Consider the following 15,205-nt stretch of genomic DNA (forward strand, 5'->3'; position numbering starts at 1 on the left):
AGACCCCAGGAAAAAAACATCAGAGAGTATGGTTCAACTCTAGCTCCAGCCTTGTATGCAGCCTGAGTTTTGAGTAGCGGCTCCTATTGGTTTCCGCTATCTGTTCCTTAAAGGAACATAACTGCTTTTTACATTTATCCTGAATGAAGGGTGGCTGTTATGCCCACCAGCTTCACCAATGTTTCACCCAACTCCCAGCATAAACATTACCTTTAGCTGTTGTTTCTTGCTGTTTCTCTCAGGAGTTCATGCTCAAAATTACATTGTGGCCGTAAATAAAATCCATTGGGTGGTTCTGAATCCTGTTGCTGTGATGAGAGGATGGGTCCTGCTGGGTGTTTGTCCCTAGCACAGTCTTTAGTGTGCAACCCTGAAATTCACTTTAGATCTTTCTGCTAAGTGAGGGATTGTTCCGGTTAGGAGCCTAAAGTACTGGTTGGACGGTGCATATCAGTCTGGGTAATTCAGAAAGGACACAGGAGAAACAAATATGAATGACATGGCTTCATGCGGATGGAACAGGATCTGTGAGTGGTCAAGACTAACATAAAAGTGGGATCTATGGGGAAAGGGTGGCAAGGGACCAGAGTTATGTATAAGTGTGTCAGCTGTTCCTGTTTCTGTTGCTATGAAACAGCAGCATGTGAGAGGCTGGATCCATGAAAAAAGTCCCATTGCTTTCAGTGGGAACAGGAATCCAGCCCTTGAGGAGGATTGGGATGCTTAGCTTTCCAAGGGAATGTGACTGTCCCCAGGGTGAGCACAAAGTTCTGTTGTCCATCCATGATCCACCCTCCAACTTTCTCTCTAAGCACTACCCCCTAAGATCATGCCTCAGGCCTTCACACAAAACTCTATTGCTGGTGCACATGACCCTATCTTCTCTCCTGGTTTCAGGTTGAACTTGTCAGACTTTTCCATGTGGCTTCTCTTTCCTGAGGCAGCTGCAGCGGCTGACTGGATGACTGGCTGCTGGCTCAATGTTCAAGAGATTCACTGAGATGACCTAGTGAAGGGGACGGGACAATGGTGCAGAAGAAGATCTCCCCCCAGTTACTTGACTACCTTGTGATCGTTGGGGCCAGGTAACCTAATAGCCTCCCAGCTATGGTTTTGCCAGCAGTGGGAGGGAACAGTAGACCTGGCACCCCCTAGCTGTTCTCTCATCACGTGCCAAGTAAATACTGTTCAGAATATATATAGAATACTAAAATGAATAGAAGGTGCAATTTTGAAATGTATCCTATGAGAAAATTATTAATATAGGCTAGATGTCTGGCTTTCCCTTGAAAAAGTTTTATTATCCTGAAACCCCAGAAATTAATTATCCATTAAAAAAAATCAGCTGGTGCTGCAATTCTAATGTTAGTCCTTTCACTAATACTCATTTATGTAAGTTCTTGGACTGCTCTTTCTATCCTTATATGAAAATTAAGAATGACTTTTTTAAAATGTTTTTATTAACTACCAATAAATACAAGGGTTAACATACTCATTCAGTAGTCAATTAATACTGAGTGCTTATCAAATACAGAATTGATTCTTACAGTATTTGTCAGATACACAAGTAGCATTTGTTTCTGATGCTATTTCCTGCATCTTTTTACAATACTTCATTCATGGATGTGTTCTTAAGTGGATTAAACTTCCATTTCCAAATGCGAGTGACTTAAGTGTTATAGCATGCCCCACCATCTCTTTCCTTTTCATGAGACAAAACAAAAAGTTTATGTTGACTAAACAGGGAAATAACTTATTTGTTATTGGTAGATGATGAGTTTTATTGGCTTACAAGGCCAGCTGGACTTATTTTAGAAAGAAGTCTGTGGCCAGAGTAATTTGTCAACTGTACTTAATTTTATTTCTTGACTTCTCTGTAAGAAATCGGTCCTCGCCAGATATAGGTGTCTGACTGTTTGTTGAGAGAGGAGGAGAAAACATTTAATATATGTTAATGTCTTTTAATACACTTTATTAACTGGAAACAAGGAAGAAACAGCACTCTCTGACCAGAGATCTCTCTATGGGCCACCAATGGTCCGTGGGATAACAGTATGGGAATTACTCTAGTAAACATTTGTACGTTAACCAGTTTTTGCAATTTGAAGACTATAAAGTGTAAATTCCACTTTAAAATTTTAAACACAGAAAAATACATCTCTGTTTACTAAAACTTAACTTTTTAAATTTACAGGATGAAATCCTGACTCCACTGAAGTCAATGGGAATTTTGCCATTCGCTTTAGTGGAGCCAGGATTTCACCTATGTCCTTTAAGATTATCAAAAGCAAAAATATTGTACTGTGCTTTATCTAATAAGGGAACAAAAGTTCTTTTTTCTGTGTACGCTAGGATCATTTGTTTGGTTGACCTTGTACATGAACAAAGTGCTTGTAATGTACTTTTTATCTTTAAAAGAAAACTAGCAGTGTTTGCTTTCTCACTGTTTCCCTTTATTGCTAGGAGAATTTGAAATGTTGTTCCCTCTTTGCTTTCTATAGACCCTTCAATTTGTGGGTCTAGTACACTTCCATTGCAGTTTTATTAAAGTTTATACATTATATATCAATTCAAAGAGTTCCATTATGCATGATTTTATTATGTTTCTGCCACAGCAGTTCCTTAGTCATGCTCTCAGAAGAGTGGTTTTCTCCCCCCAGGGGCCAATCTCTGTCTGAGTTCTCTTCTGCTGCCAGGGCCCACTTAGCATGCCCTGGTAGGATATTATGATAATTTGAGGCTCCTAAACTTTCTCTCGCAGTATGTCGTCCTCATAGGTCACAGTGATTTGTAGGTGACCTGTGGCAGGTGGAACACATGGGACGTAAGTTAGCATGTCAGTGATGGGGAGTCTCACTTAGTTTAGAAGCAATTCGCCATGGCTGTGGTGAAGGTGCATTGTCCTGTTCTACAGACCTACAGTTTGGTAAATTCCTGTTGCCACGGGTTGGGAATTGATTCCAGTTTTTCTTGTTGAATTTTCCATCTATTTCTCAGGTAAAAAAACCCTGCATTTGGACCAAGCTGGCTGAGTTTATGCTCGCAGGGCCAAGTCTGGAGGAGAAAAAAATCTGTGTCTTCTCTGGCTACGTGTCCCGCAGAGATATATGTAGTTGATTGCATTTTATAACTCAAAATCAGGGAAACTTCCCTTCTCAAGAAGATGAAGTTTCGCAGTGACGCACCTATGGATCTCTTCCTCTTTTTGTCACACTTGGGGATGTCTGCCCCCCCTTGTACCTCAGTGTTGACATTATAGACCCTTCCTTTCCCTTCCTGTGATTCTGGTCCCCTATGCCTTCCTTCCCCTGTGGTCCTGGGCCTCCTTGTATGTCTACTGACTGAGAAGCTGTGCTCCCTTTAGGTACTGGGGAGGAGGCAGAGGTTGAAGCTGTTCCATATGGACTGGGCAGGTTGCATGTGGGGTGGCCAAGGTTTATGTTGGAATTGGCCAGCTTGGTAATTGTGTGATTGTGTTCTTTATAGGCAGCCAAGCAGCGACAGTGTGGCCCAGACCCCTGAGCTGCTGCGACGTTACCCTCTGGAAGACCATGCAGATTTCCCTTTGCCTCCCGATGTGGTGTTCTTCTGTCAGCCGGAGGGATGCCTGAGTGTACGGCAAAAACGCATGAGTCTGCGAGATGACACCTCCTTTGTCTTCACACTCACAGACAAAGATTCGGGGGTCATTCGCTATGGGATCTGTGTCAACTTCTACCGCTCCTTCCAGAAGCGAGTGCCCAAGGAGAAAGCAGAAGGCACTGGTGGGCATCGAGTTCGGGATGGACAAAAACCCCCCAAAGCTGGGGATTCTTCCATTGCCCAAGAGGAGGTGGGCAATGAGAGTTCAGAGAGTGGCTCTTCACTGAAGATATCAAGCACAGAGTCCACTCCAGATGTCAACCGGTCACCACGCAGTAAGCGTGTGGCCAGAGGCAGCCATCGCTCCCGGAACAGCACCCTGACTTCCCTGTGCATCATTAGTCATTACCCCTTCTTTTCCAGTTTTCGTGAGTGTTTATACATCCTGAAGAGGCTAGTGGACTGCTGCAGTGAGAGGCTGCTGGGCAAGAAGCTGGGGATCCCTCGAGGGGTGCAAAGGTATGTGGGGTGGGGGAAAGAGGCCCTTTCTCTTACTCTCCAAGGGCTGCAGTTCTCTGCTTCAGCCTCTGTTCTAAATTATCTGTATATGTGTGTTTGCAGGAGTAGTGGAGGTGGTTACTGTTTGTCTGTGCTCAGATGTTTCTGTTCTAATTCGGTTTTGCAAGAGGGAGGGATCTGTGATAATTTTTGTAAAAATTCATAGTTGTCTAATTCAATAACTGGATTTTATTTTAAATAGTAGTGTACCTACATGAAACAGAGGCAGTACCCTGCTAATAACTCTGTCTAGACACTGATACCGTTATCATCTGAGTGCCATGGTGATGCACAACATGACTGATAATTTTGACCATGGAGGTACAGAGACAGAAATTAGAATCATAAGAAAATAATGCAAAGAATTTCAACTTGGGGAAAAATGTAGCTAATGCATTTGAGGAGAATAATCTGAAATAAATGCTAAATGGGAAGGAAGAAACCTGAGCATCAAGTATAGCTAAGAGAGACCAACTGGTAGTTTGTTGTGATAAATGAAACATGATCTTAAAATGTGAAATGATAGCTGAAAATCCCAGTTATATGGGATGCATACACACAGGAATATTTCACCATGGAGCAGGGAAGGCATAGTACCTCTTTCTACAGCCATAGTGTGACTGCACCTGGATTATTGTGTTTACTGCAAAAGGTAGAACATATACAATAGGAAACAGTCCTGTCCTGATGTCAGATACATATGCTGGGTTATAGTCTGATCTCTAATTTCTGATTCTATAAATACCTTGCTAGTGGTCCCAGGCCTGACTTGGTGGGAGGGGGAAGGAGAAGATATCCCTGCTGTTAGGACAATGATCTGCTAGTAATAATGTTACACCTTAAATCACCTCAGGTGCCATACTACTATAAGAAAGCAAGATGGATTTTATTCTGCCCCATGCATCGTCAGTGGATTTGCCAGCCAAATTCTGGTGTCAGAATCATTCTTGGTGCCAACATCAGAGGCAGAACAAAACAAGTTGGATTTTCAGATGAAAATTTGTGGCTCCCTGGCTTTAGCTGAGTTGCTTTAGCTGGAGCAGCTGCAGAATGTCTCTATGGGACTGTGTTAACCTCATCATTCTCCCCACACAGGGATACCATGTGGCGGATTTTCACAGGTGCTCTCCTAGTGGAAGAAAAATCCAGTGCGTTGCTACATGACCTGCGTGAGATAGAGGCCTGGATTTATCGCCTGCTCCGCTCACCTGTACCTGTTGCAGGCCAGAAGCGAGTGGATGTGGAAGTCTTACCACATGATTTGCAACCAGCTTTGACATTTGCTCTTCCTGACCCATCCCGCTTCACGTTGGTGGATTTCCCCTTGCATCTGCCCTTGGAACTTTTGGGAGTGGATGCTTGTTTGCAGGTGCTGTCCTGCATCCTTCTGGAGCACAAGGTGAGAGGGAGAAGATGTTTGTTTTTGTTTTGGTTGCTTGGTCGTTCTATGGCTACTAACCAGTACAAAGCCAATGAGAAATCTAACAATGTTGGTGGGTAGGACTGATGTCCCTCTGCAGTTCTAGGAATAGTTTGCATATGGGAGGCCCCACCTGAAGTTCCAATCTGGGAGGGTCTTGCTTTCTGTGCAGAGTGTTCAGAGGTTTGTTTGTGGAAAGACTTTTGCTGATGCACGATCATCCCATCTAAGTCAAGATGGAGCCAAGTCACATGGAGGCAGAGCAAAGCCTCACATAGCCCTGTGGAAGCCCAGGAGAGGGAGAAGTTTATTTTGGAGCTCCTTTGTGGGAATCCCTGGGCCGGATCAATGATAGATATCGTGCTAACATGAATTGTCTTGGCCATAGGTGGTGCTGCAATCCCGAGACTATAATGCTCTCTCCATGTCCGTGATGGCATTTGTGGCTATGATCTATCCACTGGAGTACATGTTCCCAGTGATCCCACTGCTCCCCACCTGCATGGCTTCTGCAGAACAGGTATGTTACATTATCTGATCAGCAGCAACTTCAGTTCTGTCCTGTATTCTTCTGCTATAAGAACTCTGTCTAGTGTGGGGTGACCGGGTATTTTGGGGAATAAAAGGCCCCATCTCCAAGTGGTTGGTCTCAATCTACTACAAGTCTATAGCAATCCGATATTATTTTGATCCCTTCACGCAATCTGGTCAGTGTAGGTGTGAGAGCAGTCTTCACTGCAGCTCCTTATGTCAGGAACAACTTCCTATATCGCTTCATAGTTTTTCAGTGTAGATTTTAAAATACTTTTTCTTCATTGCCTGTGCTGCTTTAGCGACACCATCAGCTTGAAATTGAATCAGGTTTTTTTAAAATGGCTTTATTCCCAGAGCAGTGGAATCAGTATCTTCAATCAATACAAAATACATTCAGACACTGCATTTGTCTATGTCTGTGACTTGATCCCTGTCTGGCTTGGGCTCTTCTGTGAACTTTTTCACCACTGGGCCCATGAGTAGAGCAGCAAGCTGTTAGGTTTCTTCTAAAGAATTTTCCTTTCCCAAGAGGCTAGTTACTTCACTAAAGGAAAGCATGTCCATTCTGGATGGTTGCTGGGAAAATTACATTTCTTCTTCTCTAGGACCTTTTGAGTTTTGTCCTCTGTGTCCTCCGTTGGACTCTGTATGAGAGCTGTGGAATGGATGCCAGCTGTGATAACTCTGGTGATAACTGTGATAACTGTGTTGTCCCCTCTTCTGTAACTGGATTGTAGACTATGTTTTTAGGTGAGCATTACCAATACAGATCTTTCCCTTATTCTTTCCTTTTTCCTCTAGTTACTCTTGGCCCCCACACCCTACATCATTGGGGTCCCAGCCAGCTTCTTCCTTTACAAACTAGACTTTAAAATGCCTGATGATGTGTGGCTTGTTGACCTGGACACCAATAAAGTAAGTGATCTGTACTCAGGAGCCTTTGGTTTTGATGAGAGGGGACAGTTAAGTGGAAACCTCAATGCCTATGGTGGCTTTGAGAAATGCAGTGCACATGCCCAAGTGCACACATGACTGCAGTCACATTGCTTTCTGCTACCCCAATGCTTTTACTGCATGGTTTTCTAGGCCCTGTCTTGAGGTCCTTTTTCCCACACCCCTCCTACTATTTGAGCTGAAAATGACTTTTGAATGGAATTTATTTCTTTCTTAAATCATTATAATAGAAATAATGTAGGAGTTAGGGCAAATTTAAAGTCGTCAGTCTGTCTGCCCTGTGAGAAACTGCAGAGGGAGAATAAACCCTCAAAGGAGTTATAAAACCACATTGTCTACTTGGCAGTCAGGACCCTATTTTTTTTACAGCCTTTGGAGGAGAGAGGAAATTAGATCTGGTAAGTGTCTTCCTGCAGAATTTGGTGTGATAATTCAGAGGACCATATAAGCAACTCTACATTGTGGTATCAACAATGCTGCTTAAAGGGAAACACATGTAACATCGTCTAATAAACTGGGAATCTGTGTTTAGAAAAGTTTGAATTTGCTTTTATGAAGCGTAAAGTAACTCCTCCCTAACCCCAAGGGAGTGAAAATTGAAGTACTGATCCCATCTAAGTCTTCTGCAGCCTTTGTTATTTGGTCCCTATCAGGTCTCATAAAGCACAGGACTGCACTCCGGGGGTGGCTACTATCGAAAATTGTTTTTCTGTTTAATTCCAGGTGATCATTCCCACGAACGCAGAATCTTTGCCAGTCCTGCCAGAGCCAGAGGCATTAGAGCTTAAAAAACACCTGAAACAGGTAAGTGGCCACTCCAGGTGTCTGTTGAGGAGTGGACATCAGACTAGCTAGACTGCCTCAACTCAACAGGTGCTGATCTATATAAGAGGGCAGCTGTGCGGATCACTGGGTCTAGCATAGCACATTCTATAGGGGCCATTTGGCACTTGGATACTGTGGTGCCAGACACTTGAGATTGACTTTGGGTAGAGAAAGCAGAGTGCTAGAAGATCCCTCTTGTTCAGGCAGCTGCCTCTCAGTCAGCTAACCACCTGGCTTGGGGAGACCTCCTGCTCTGAGTGTGGCAGTGGACTCTGTCAGCATGGGCAGCTGAGTAATAAGGCTGCAAGGACATACTTCCTTGAGACCCATAGGCTATATGGTTCCTTCCCAAACAGAATGACCAAAGCCTGAGGCTATTCTCTTGTTTGCAGAGCTCCCTGTAAATCTCCCCAGGGGTCTTCATCTTCTTCAGTTGTTTTTCCATTTGCTATCTCTTTTTTTTTTTTTTTTCTCCCCTCTCCTCCCCCCCCCCCCCCAGCTTTGCTTAGGGAAGTACGGCACTTGAAATTTCTCATTTTATCTGTTTAAGATGCTTATTTCTTCGGAGTTCCCTTCCAGAGGGTGTCTGGTAGGCTCCTCCCCTGCTCCCCCCAGGTTAGAGCACCTGAATAACAACACTGCAGGCTTGTAGAGCAGTTTGTCTTGGAACTTGAATAGGGAGAGGCAATTCTTGATTTAGTCCTAAGTGGAGCACAGGGTCTTGTTCTGTAAATATAGCTGAACCGCTTGGTAACAGTGATCATGATATAATTAAATTTAACATCTTTTGGGTGGGGGGAGAATACAAAAGAAGCCGCACCACAATAGCATTTAACTTCAGAAATGGGAGCTACACAAAACTGAGGAAGATAGTTAAATGGAAATGAAAAGGAACAGTCACAAGAGTGAAATGTCTGCAAGCTGCATGGAATCTTTTTGAAAACACCATAATAAAGGCTCAAATTAAATGTATTCCCCAAATTAAAAAACAGTCAGAGAATCAAAAAATGTCACCATGGCTAAACAACTGCGTAAAAGAAGCAGAGACAAAAAGGCATCCTTTAAAAATTGGAAGTCAAATCCTACTGAGGAAAATAGAAAGGAGAATAAATTCTGGCAAGTTAAGTGTAAAAGTATAAATAGGACAAATGAATTTGAAGAGCAAAAGATTCAGGAACTAACAGCAAAAACATTTTTTAAGTACATCAAAAGCAGGAAGGCCTGCTAAACAATCAATGGAGCCACTGGGCGGCTGAGGTGCTAAGGGAGCACACAAGGAAGACAAGCCCATTGCAGAGAAGCTAAATGAATTCTTTGCATCGGTTTTCACTGCACAGGATGTGAGGGAGATTCCTACACTTGAGCAATTCTTTTTAGGTGATGTGTCTGAGGAACTGTCCCAGACTGAGGTGTCATTATAGGTGGTTTGGAACAAATTGATAAATTAAACAGTAGTATGTCACCAGGACCAGATGGTATTCACCCAAGAATTCTGAAGGAACTCCATATGTGAAATTGTGGAGCTACTAACTGTGGTATGTAACTTATCACTTAAATCAGATTCTGTACCAGATGACTGGAAGATAGCTAATGTGACACCATTTTTTAAAATAGCCTAACTTCAGTACCGGGCAAATTGATTGAAGTACAGAACAGAATCATTAGAGAGGCAGATGAACATGATTTGTTGGGGAAGAGTCAATAGGCCTTTTGTAAAGGGAAATCCTTCTTCAGCAATCTGTTAGAATTCTTTGAGGGGGTAAACAGACGTGGACAAAGATTTTTCCGGTGGATATAGTGTACTGGGACATTCACAAAGCCTTTGACAAGGTCCCTTACCGAAGGCTCTTAAGCAAAGTAAGCAGTTATGGGATAAGAGGGAAGGTCCTCTCACAGATCAGTAACTGGCTAAAAGACAAGAAGCAAATGTTAGGAATAAATGGTCAGTTTTCAGAATGGGGATGTAAATAGTGTCCCCCAGCGATGTGTACTGGGGCCAACGCTGTTCATTGTATTCATAAATGATCTGGAAAAAGGGGTAAAGGATGAGGTGGCAAAGTTTGCAGATGATAAAAAAACTACTCAAGATAGTTAAGTCCAAGGTAGGCTGTGCAGAGTTAAAAAGGGATCTCATGACGCCGGATGACTGGGCAACAAAATGGCAGACGAAATTCAGTATTGATAAATGCACATTGGAAAATATTCCAACTATATGTACAAAATGATGGGCTCTAAATTAGCGGTTACCACTCGAGAAAGAGATATTGGTGTTATTGTGGGTAGTTCTCTGAAAATATCCAGTGTGCAGCAGCAGTCAAAAAAGCTAACAATGTTAGGAAGCATTAGGAAAGGAATGGATATACAAGACAGAAAATATCATGTCACTATGTAAATGGTACACCAACACTTGGGATTCTGTATGCAGTTCTGGTCACCCTATCTCAAAAAAGTTATATTAGAAATGGAAAAGTTTCCGAGAAAGGCAACAAAAATTATTAGGGTTATGGAACAGCTTCCATATGAAGAGAGATTAAAAAGACTGGGACTGTTCAGCTTGGAAAAGAGATGATTGGGGGGTTGGGGTGGGGAATACGATAAAGGTCTATAAAATCATGAATGGTGTCGAGAAAGTGAATAAGAATGTGTTGTTTACCTCACACAAAAACCAGGGTGTCAGCCAATGAAATTAATAGGCAACAGGCTTAAAACAAAGAAAAGGCAGTACTTCTTCAAACAATGAAGTTGTCAACCTGTTGAGCTTGTTGCCAGGAGGTGTTGTGAAGGTCAAAACTAAAACTAGATGAAAAAAAGAAGTAGGTAAGTTCATGGAGGATAGGTCCATCAAGGGCTATTAGCCAGGATAGTAAGGGATATAACCCCGTGCTCTGGGTGTCCCTACGTCTCTGACTATCAGATGCTGGGACTGGAGGATGGGATGGTTTGCTTAATGCTTGCCCTGCTCTGTTCATTCCCTTTGAAGCAACTGGCACTGGCCACTATTGGAAGACAGGATACTGGGCTGAATGGACCATTGGTCTGACCCAGTATGGTCATTCTAATGTTCTGATGTAATAACAATTGCTTAAGGGGATGTGTACACTGCAAAGAAAAACCCTCAGCACTGAGTCTCAGAACCCTAGTCAGTTGACTTGACCTCAAGGGGCTTGGGCTGCCGGGCTAAAAATAGCAATGTAGGTGTTCCCACTTGGGCTGGAGCCTGGGATCCAAGATCCTCCCACCTCAGACCCTGAGCACCAGCCTGAATGAGAATATCTACACTAGGGGTCGGCAACCTATGGCATGCATGCCAAAGACGGCACGTGAGCCGATTTTTAATGGCATGCTGCTGCCTGCCAGGTCCCACCCGCTGGCCACAGTCAGCCCACTGCCGAACCCAGGCCCAGACCCCAGCAGGCAGCAACGTGCCATTAAAAATCCTGCCTGCCCCGGCCCACTCTTCTCCGCCCCCCAGGCAGGATGAAGAAGCTTGGTAGTGCCGGCTGCTACTGCGGGCAGGCAAGCTTCCCCCTCCCCCGCCTCTTCCCCCAGTGTGCTGCGTTCCTGCCCCTCCTCCTCTCCCTGCCACCAATGAGCTGATGGCCCTTGCATTGGAGGGGGAGAAGCGGAGCTGCAGCATGCTCGCTGCTCCAGGAAGGAGGAGGAGAAGAGGTGGGGACAGGGCCTTGGGGAAGGGGAGTGGAATCGGGGCATATCCCCTGCAGCCCCCTGCCATGAGCCGCTCTGGGCAGGGGGCTGGGAGCACCCCGCAACCCCAGCCCACACCCCCAGCCCTCTTCCCTGACCCTTGCCCTGACCCCTGCACCCCCCCACGACTCCAGCCCTGACTCCAGTACCCACCACACATATCCAGCCTCCCGCACCCCCGTGCCCTGACACTTGCACCCCCTCACATTCCCACTCCCCCCCCTGAGCACCAAACAGGAGCTCCTGCACCCTCCCACATTCCCACCTACACTCCTCGTACCAAATGGGAGCTGCCCAGGTAAGCACTCCCCATCCAAACCTCTTTCCCCAACCCTGAGCCCCCTCCCTCATTCTAGCTCCTGGCCAGACCCTGCACCTCAACCCCCAGCCTGCTCCTTCACCCCCAGTCCTGTATTCAGTGCACTCCCACCCTCAGTTCAGTGCAGAGAGAGAGAGGAAGAGAATGGACTAGAACCAGGGAGAAGATAGGTACCCACTCTATGTGGGCAGGGCCGGGTTCCCAGACCGGCAGTGGCCTGAGCGGGGCCGGTAGCTGGAACCCTGGCTGGCAGGAGGTGGCGGACTGAACCCCAGCCCTGCAGCGGGCTGAGCCGCTCAGCCCACTGCCAGTCTGGAGTCCCCGCCGCTGGTCCCACTCAGCCCGCTGCCGGTCTGGGGTTCTGGCTGCCAGCCGAGGTGCACGGAGCCCCAGTCTGGCAGCGGGCTGAGCAGGCTGGCGGCGTAAGGTCAGCATTTTAATTTAATTTTAAATGGAGCTTCTTAAACATTTTGAAAACCTTGTTTACTTTACATACGACAATAGTTTAGTTATATAATATATAGACTTGTAGCGAGAGACCTTCTAAAAACGTTAAAATGTATTAGTGGCACGTGAAACCTTAAATTAAAGTGAATAAATGAAGACTCGGTGCACCACTTCTGAAAGGTTGCCGACCCCTGATCTACACTGTTGTTTTTAGCCTTGCAACCCAAGCCCGAGTCAGTTGACCTGGGCTCCAAAATTGTGCCCTGCTGGTTTTTCTTTGCAGTAGCCATAGACAGAGTTTTCAGAAACAGCTCACTTCTTCTCTCCTTTAGAGTAGTGCAGGGGTAGACAACCTGTGGCAAGCATGCCAAAGGCAGCACGCGAGCTGATTTTCAGTGGCACTCTCACTGCCCAGGTCCTGACCACTGGTCCCGGAGGCTCCGCTGCCAGCCTGGGGTACCAGTCCCCGGCCCCCTGCCAGCCGGGGTTCCGGCCTCCGGCCCCGCTCAGCCTGCTGCTGGCTCCAGGTCCCAGCCACTGGTCCCAGAGGCTCCATTGCTGGCCTGGGGTATTGGTCGCTGGCCTGCTGCCAGCTGGGGTTCTGGCCACCAGCCCACTGCCGGGCCCAGGTCCTGGCCACTGGTCCGGAGGGCTCCGCTGCTGGCCTGGGGTTCTGTCTGCCAGGCCCCGCTCAACATGCTGCCGGCCCCGGGTCCCAGTCCGGAGGGCTCTGCTGCTGGCCTGGGGTACTGGCCATGGGCCCCGCTCAGTCCACTGTCGGTGATGGTCACCGGTCCAGGGGGCTCTGCTGCCGACCTGGGGTCCCAGCCGCTGGCCCGGGGCTCTGCAGTCGCCCCCAGCTGTGGCCCTCTGGCCCCAGCCTGGGGCAGTGAGGGGTGCAGACAGGCCAAGAGGGTCGCAGCTCAGCATGGATCGCATGGATTATTATTACTGGCATGCAAAACCTTAAATTAGAGAGAATAAATGAAGACTTGGCACACCACTTCTGAAAGGTTGCTGACCCCTGAAGTAGTGAGTGGGTGGGGCAAAAGAGAAATCCCTGGGAACTTTACAGCTTCAGTGAGTATACTTGGCCAGTATAGAGGGACCCTTTGAGATATGCTTTAGGGGTTTGCAGCCAGTCTCTATCTCTTGCTGCAGTTTGTGGTCTAGTTAGTACCCCACATCTTGTTTTCACCCGCGTAAATGCACCAGGCCTCTCCCTGGACTTGACCTCTCTCTCTCTCTCTCTCTCTCTCTCTCTCTCTCTCTCTCTCTAATAATCTTTTCCCTCTTTCCATAAATGAGGTCCCAGTGCCGCCTCTCAGGTCCCGTTAAGCCATTAATCAGCTTGGGACAGGGTTGGCTGATCCTGTCAAGCAGATTTTATCTCTTTATTTCTGTATTTCTCCTTCTGTACGCTGCATGCACTACCTAAAGGTAAAGTGTGTTGGTGAGGGCTGCTATTTCTGCCTCTATAGAGCAATTTGTATAACCTTTTGTAGGATCTCAGATGCCCTGCTGCTTTCACCAGAAAATGATCCTGCAGTGGAAACTACACTTGCTACCTCAAAACCTGTTTTTCCCTACAGTTTAAGGGCTGTTCAGCAAAACTCCCAAACACTGGGGAGAGACTGAACATTAGTAGAACAAAAAGTGATATTCCTTTGGCAACTTCTGTCCAAGGATTCCAAAGCAATCAACTAAGCTCAGAACATACCTCACCACTGCCGGGAGAGGGAGAAGGCTGACTACCCGCTGGTGCACAGCAATGTGGAAAGGAAAAACTTTGGCCAGTGACACTTAGGTTAACACCTAACCCTTACATAGAATGCCATCTGGTCATTAATATCCATGCAGAACAGCAAGGACCTTGGATTTTTAAGTCTCATTGGAAAAATCTCTGTTCACAACCATGGGACTGGAATGTTACCACTTTCTGGGAGGAAGGAGGGTCTAGTGGGGAGCAGATGAGGAATGATGGAGCATGCTGGCTTCTTTCAGGAATTGCACTGATTTGTGTTCCCTTTTATTTCCTTTCTCATCTGTGATATTTGGTAGTAATGGGTTTTTTTTTCTCCATCTGTCTGTGGTAATGTGTTCGTCTTGGCTCTGGTTGGCCACTGATGTTGTCATGTGATCTTCCATCTTGCCTCCAGTGTCTGGCTAGCATGACTGCAATCACTCAGCAACAGCTGCTCACGCCTGACAACAAGGTTCTTTATTTTACTCTTTTCCCCTCAACTTTCCATGATTTTTATTCTTCTTCTGTGCTTTACTTATTGACTTTTGAAAGGGAGGCTAGAGGAGGAGACTCAAGGAAGAGGAGGAGAAATGGGGGAGATTTGGGACCAATCTGATTGTAAGACTAGGAAGTTAGATCTTTGCTACTTCAAGTGCACTTTCAAGATGATGCTATCAGGGCTTGGGATAATGCTATTTCTATAGAAAGGCACAGAGTTCACCCAGGTGAGAAACTGAGAATTGCAGGTTTATGTCCTGGGATTATGGCTAACAGCCAAGATGCTGATTGGGTCCAAGGAATGTATTTCTGACTACTGGAGATAGGAATAAATCTCCAACAAGCTGCTGGATCCAGAATGCTGCATGCCCTGAACCTGGCAGGTTTTGGACTATTGGAAACATCTGTTTTTACTTTTGTCAACCATTCAGAAATCTGACACTGTGTGCTGTTCCCAGGACTGTGTCATCGTGAGGAGGTTGATCGGGCAATCCAGCAAATGCAGGGTCAGGAACCCAACACAGGGATTTCTTTCTTGGCTGAGTGGGGGCAGAGAATGGTGTAGACATATTTCTGGAGTGCACTAGAACCTGGCACAAGGGCTGTGATTGCTTAGGGG

The 15,205-nt window shown here is 45.9% G+C and overlaps 1 protein-coding gene across 50 annotated transcripts in view; it reads left to right on the plus strand.

Annotated features, from left to right (window-relative positions):
• The window catches only part of MADD (MAP kinase activating death domain), a 130,848-nt gene that overhangs the window by 25,551 nt on the left and 90,092 nt on the right, over window positions 1–15,205 (plus strand). For 32 of the 50 annotated variants that reach the window (XM_038407680.2, XM_038407640.2, XM_038407642.2 and 29 more), the window contains 7 exons: window positions 898–1,085; window positions 3,487–4,101; window positions 5,236–5,539; window positions 5,949–6,080; window positions 6,896–7,009; window positions 7,772–7,852; window positions 14,504–14,560. In XM_038407680.2, the coding sequence (XP_038263608.1) occupies window positions 1,027–1,085; window positions 3,487–4,101; window positions 5,236–5,539; window positions 5,949–6,080; window positions 6,896–7,009; window positions 7,772–7,852; window positions 14,504–14,560 (1,362 nt within the window). In that variant the 5' untranslated portion in view covers window positions 898–1,026. The remainder of the gene's footprint in view (window positions 1–897; window positions 1,086–3,486; window positions 4,102–5,235; window positions 5,540–5,948; window positions 6,081–6,895; window positions 7,010–7,771; window positions 7,853–14,503; window positions 14,561–15,205) is intronic. The other 18 variants (XM_038407650.2, XM_038407653.2, XM_038407657.2 and 15 more) reach the window with 1 other exon arrangement.

This window comes from Dermochelys coriacea, chromosome 6 (assembly GCF_009764565.3).
Source record: "Dermochelys coriacea isolate rDerCor1 chromosome 6, rDerCor1.pri.v4, whole genome shotgun sequence".
Taxonomy (NCBI): domain Eukaryota; kingdom Metazoa; phylum Chordata; order Testudines; family Dermochelyidae; genus Dermochelys; species Dermochelys coriacea.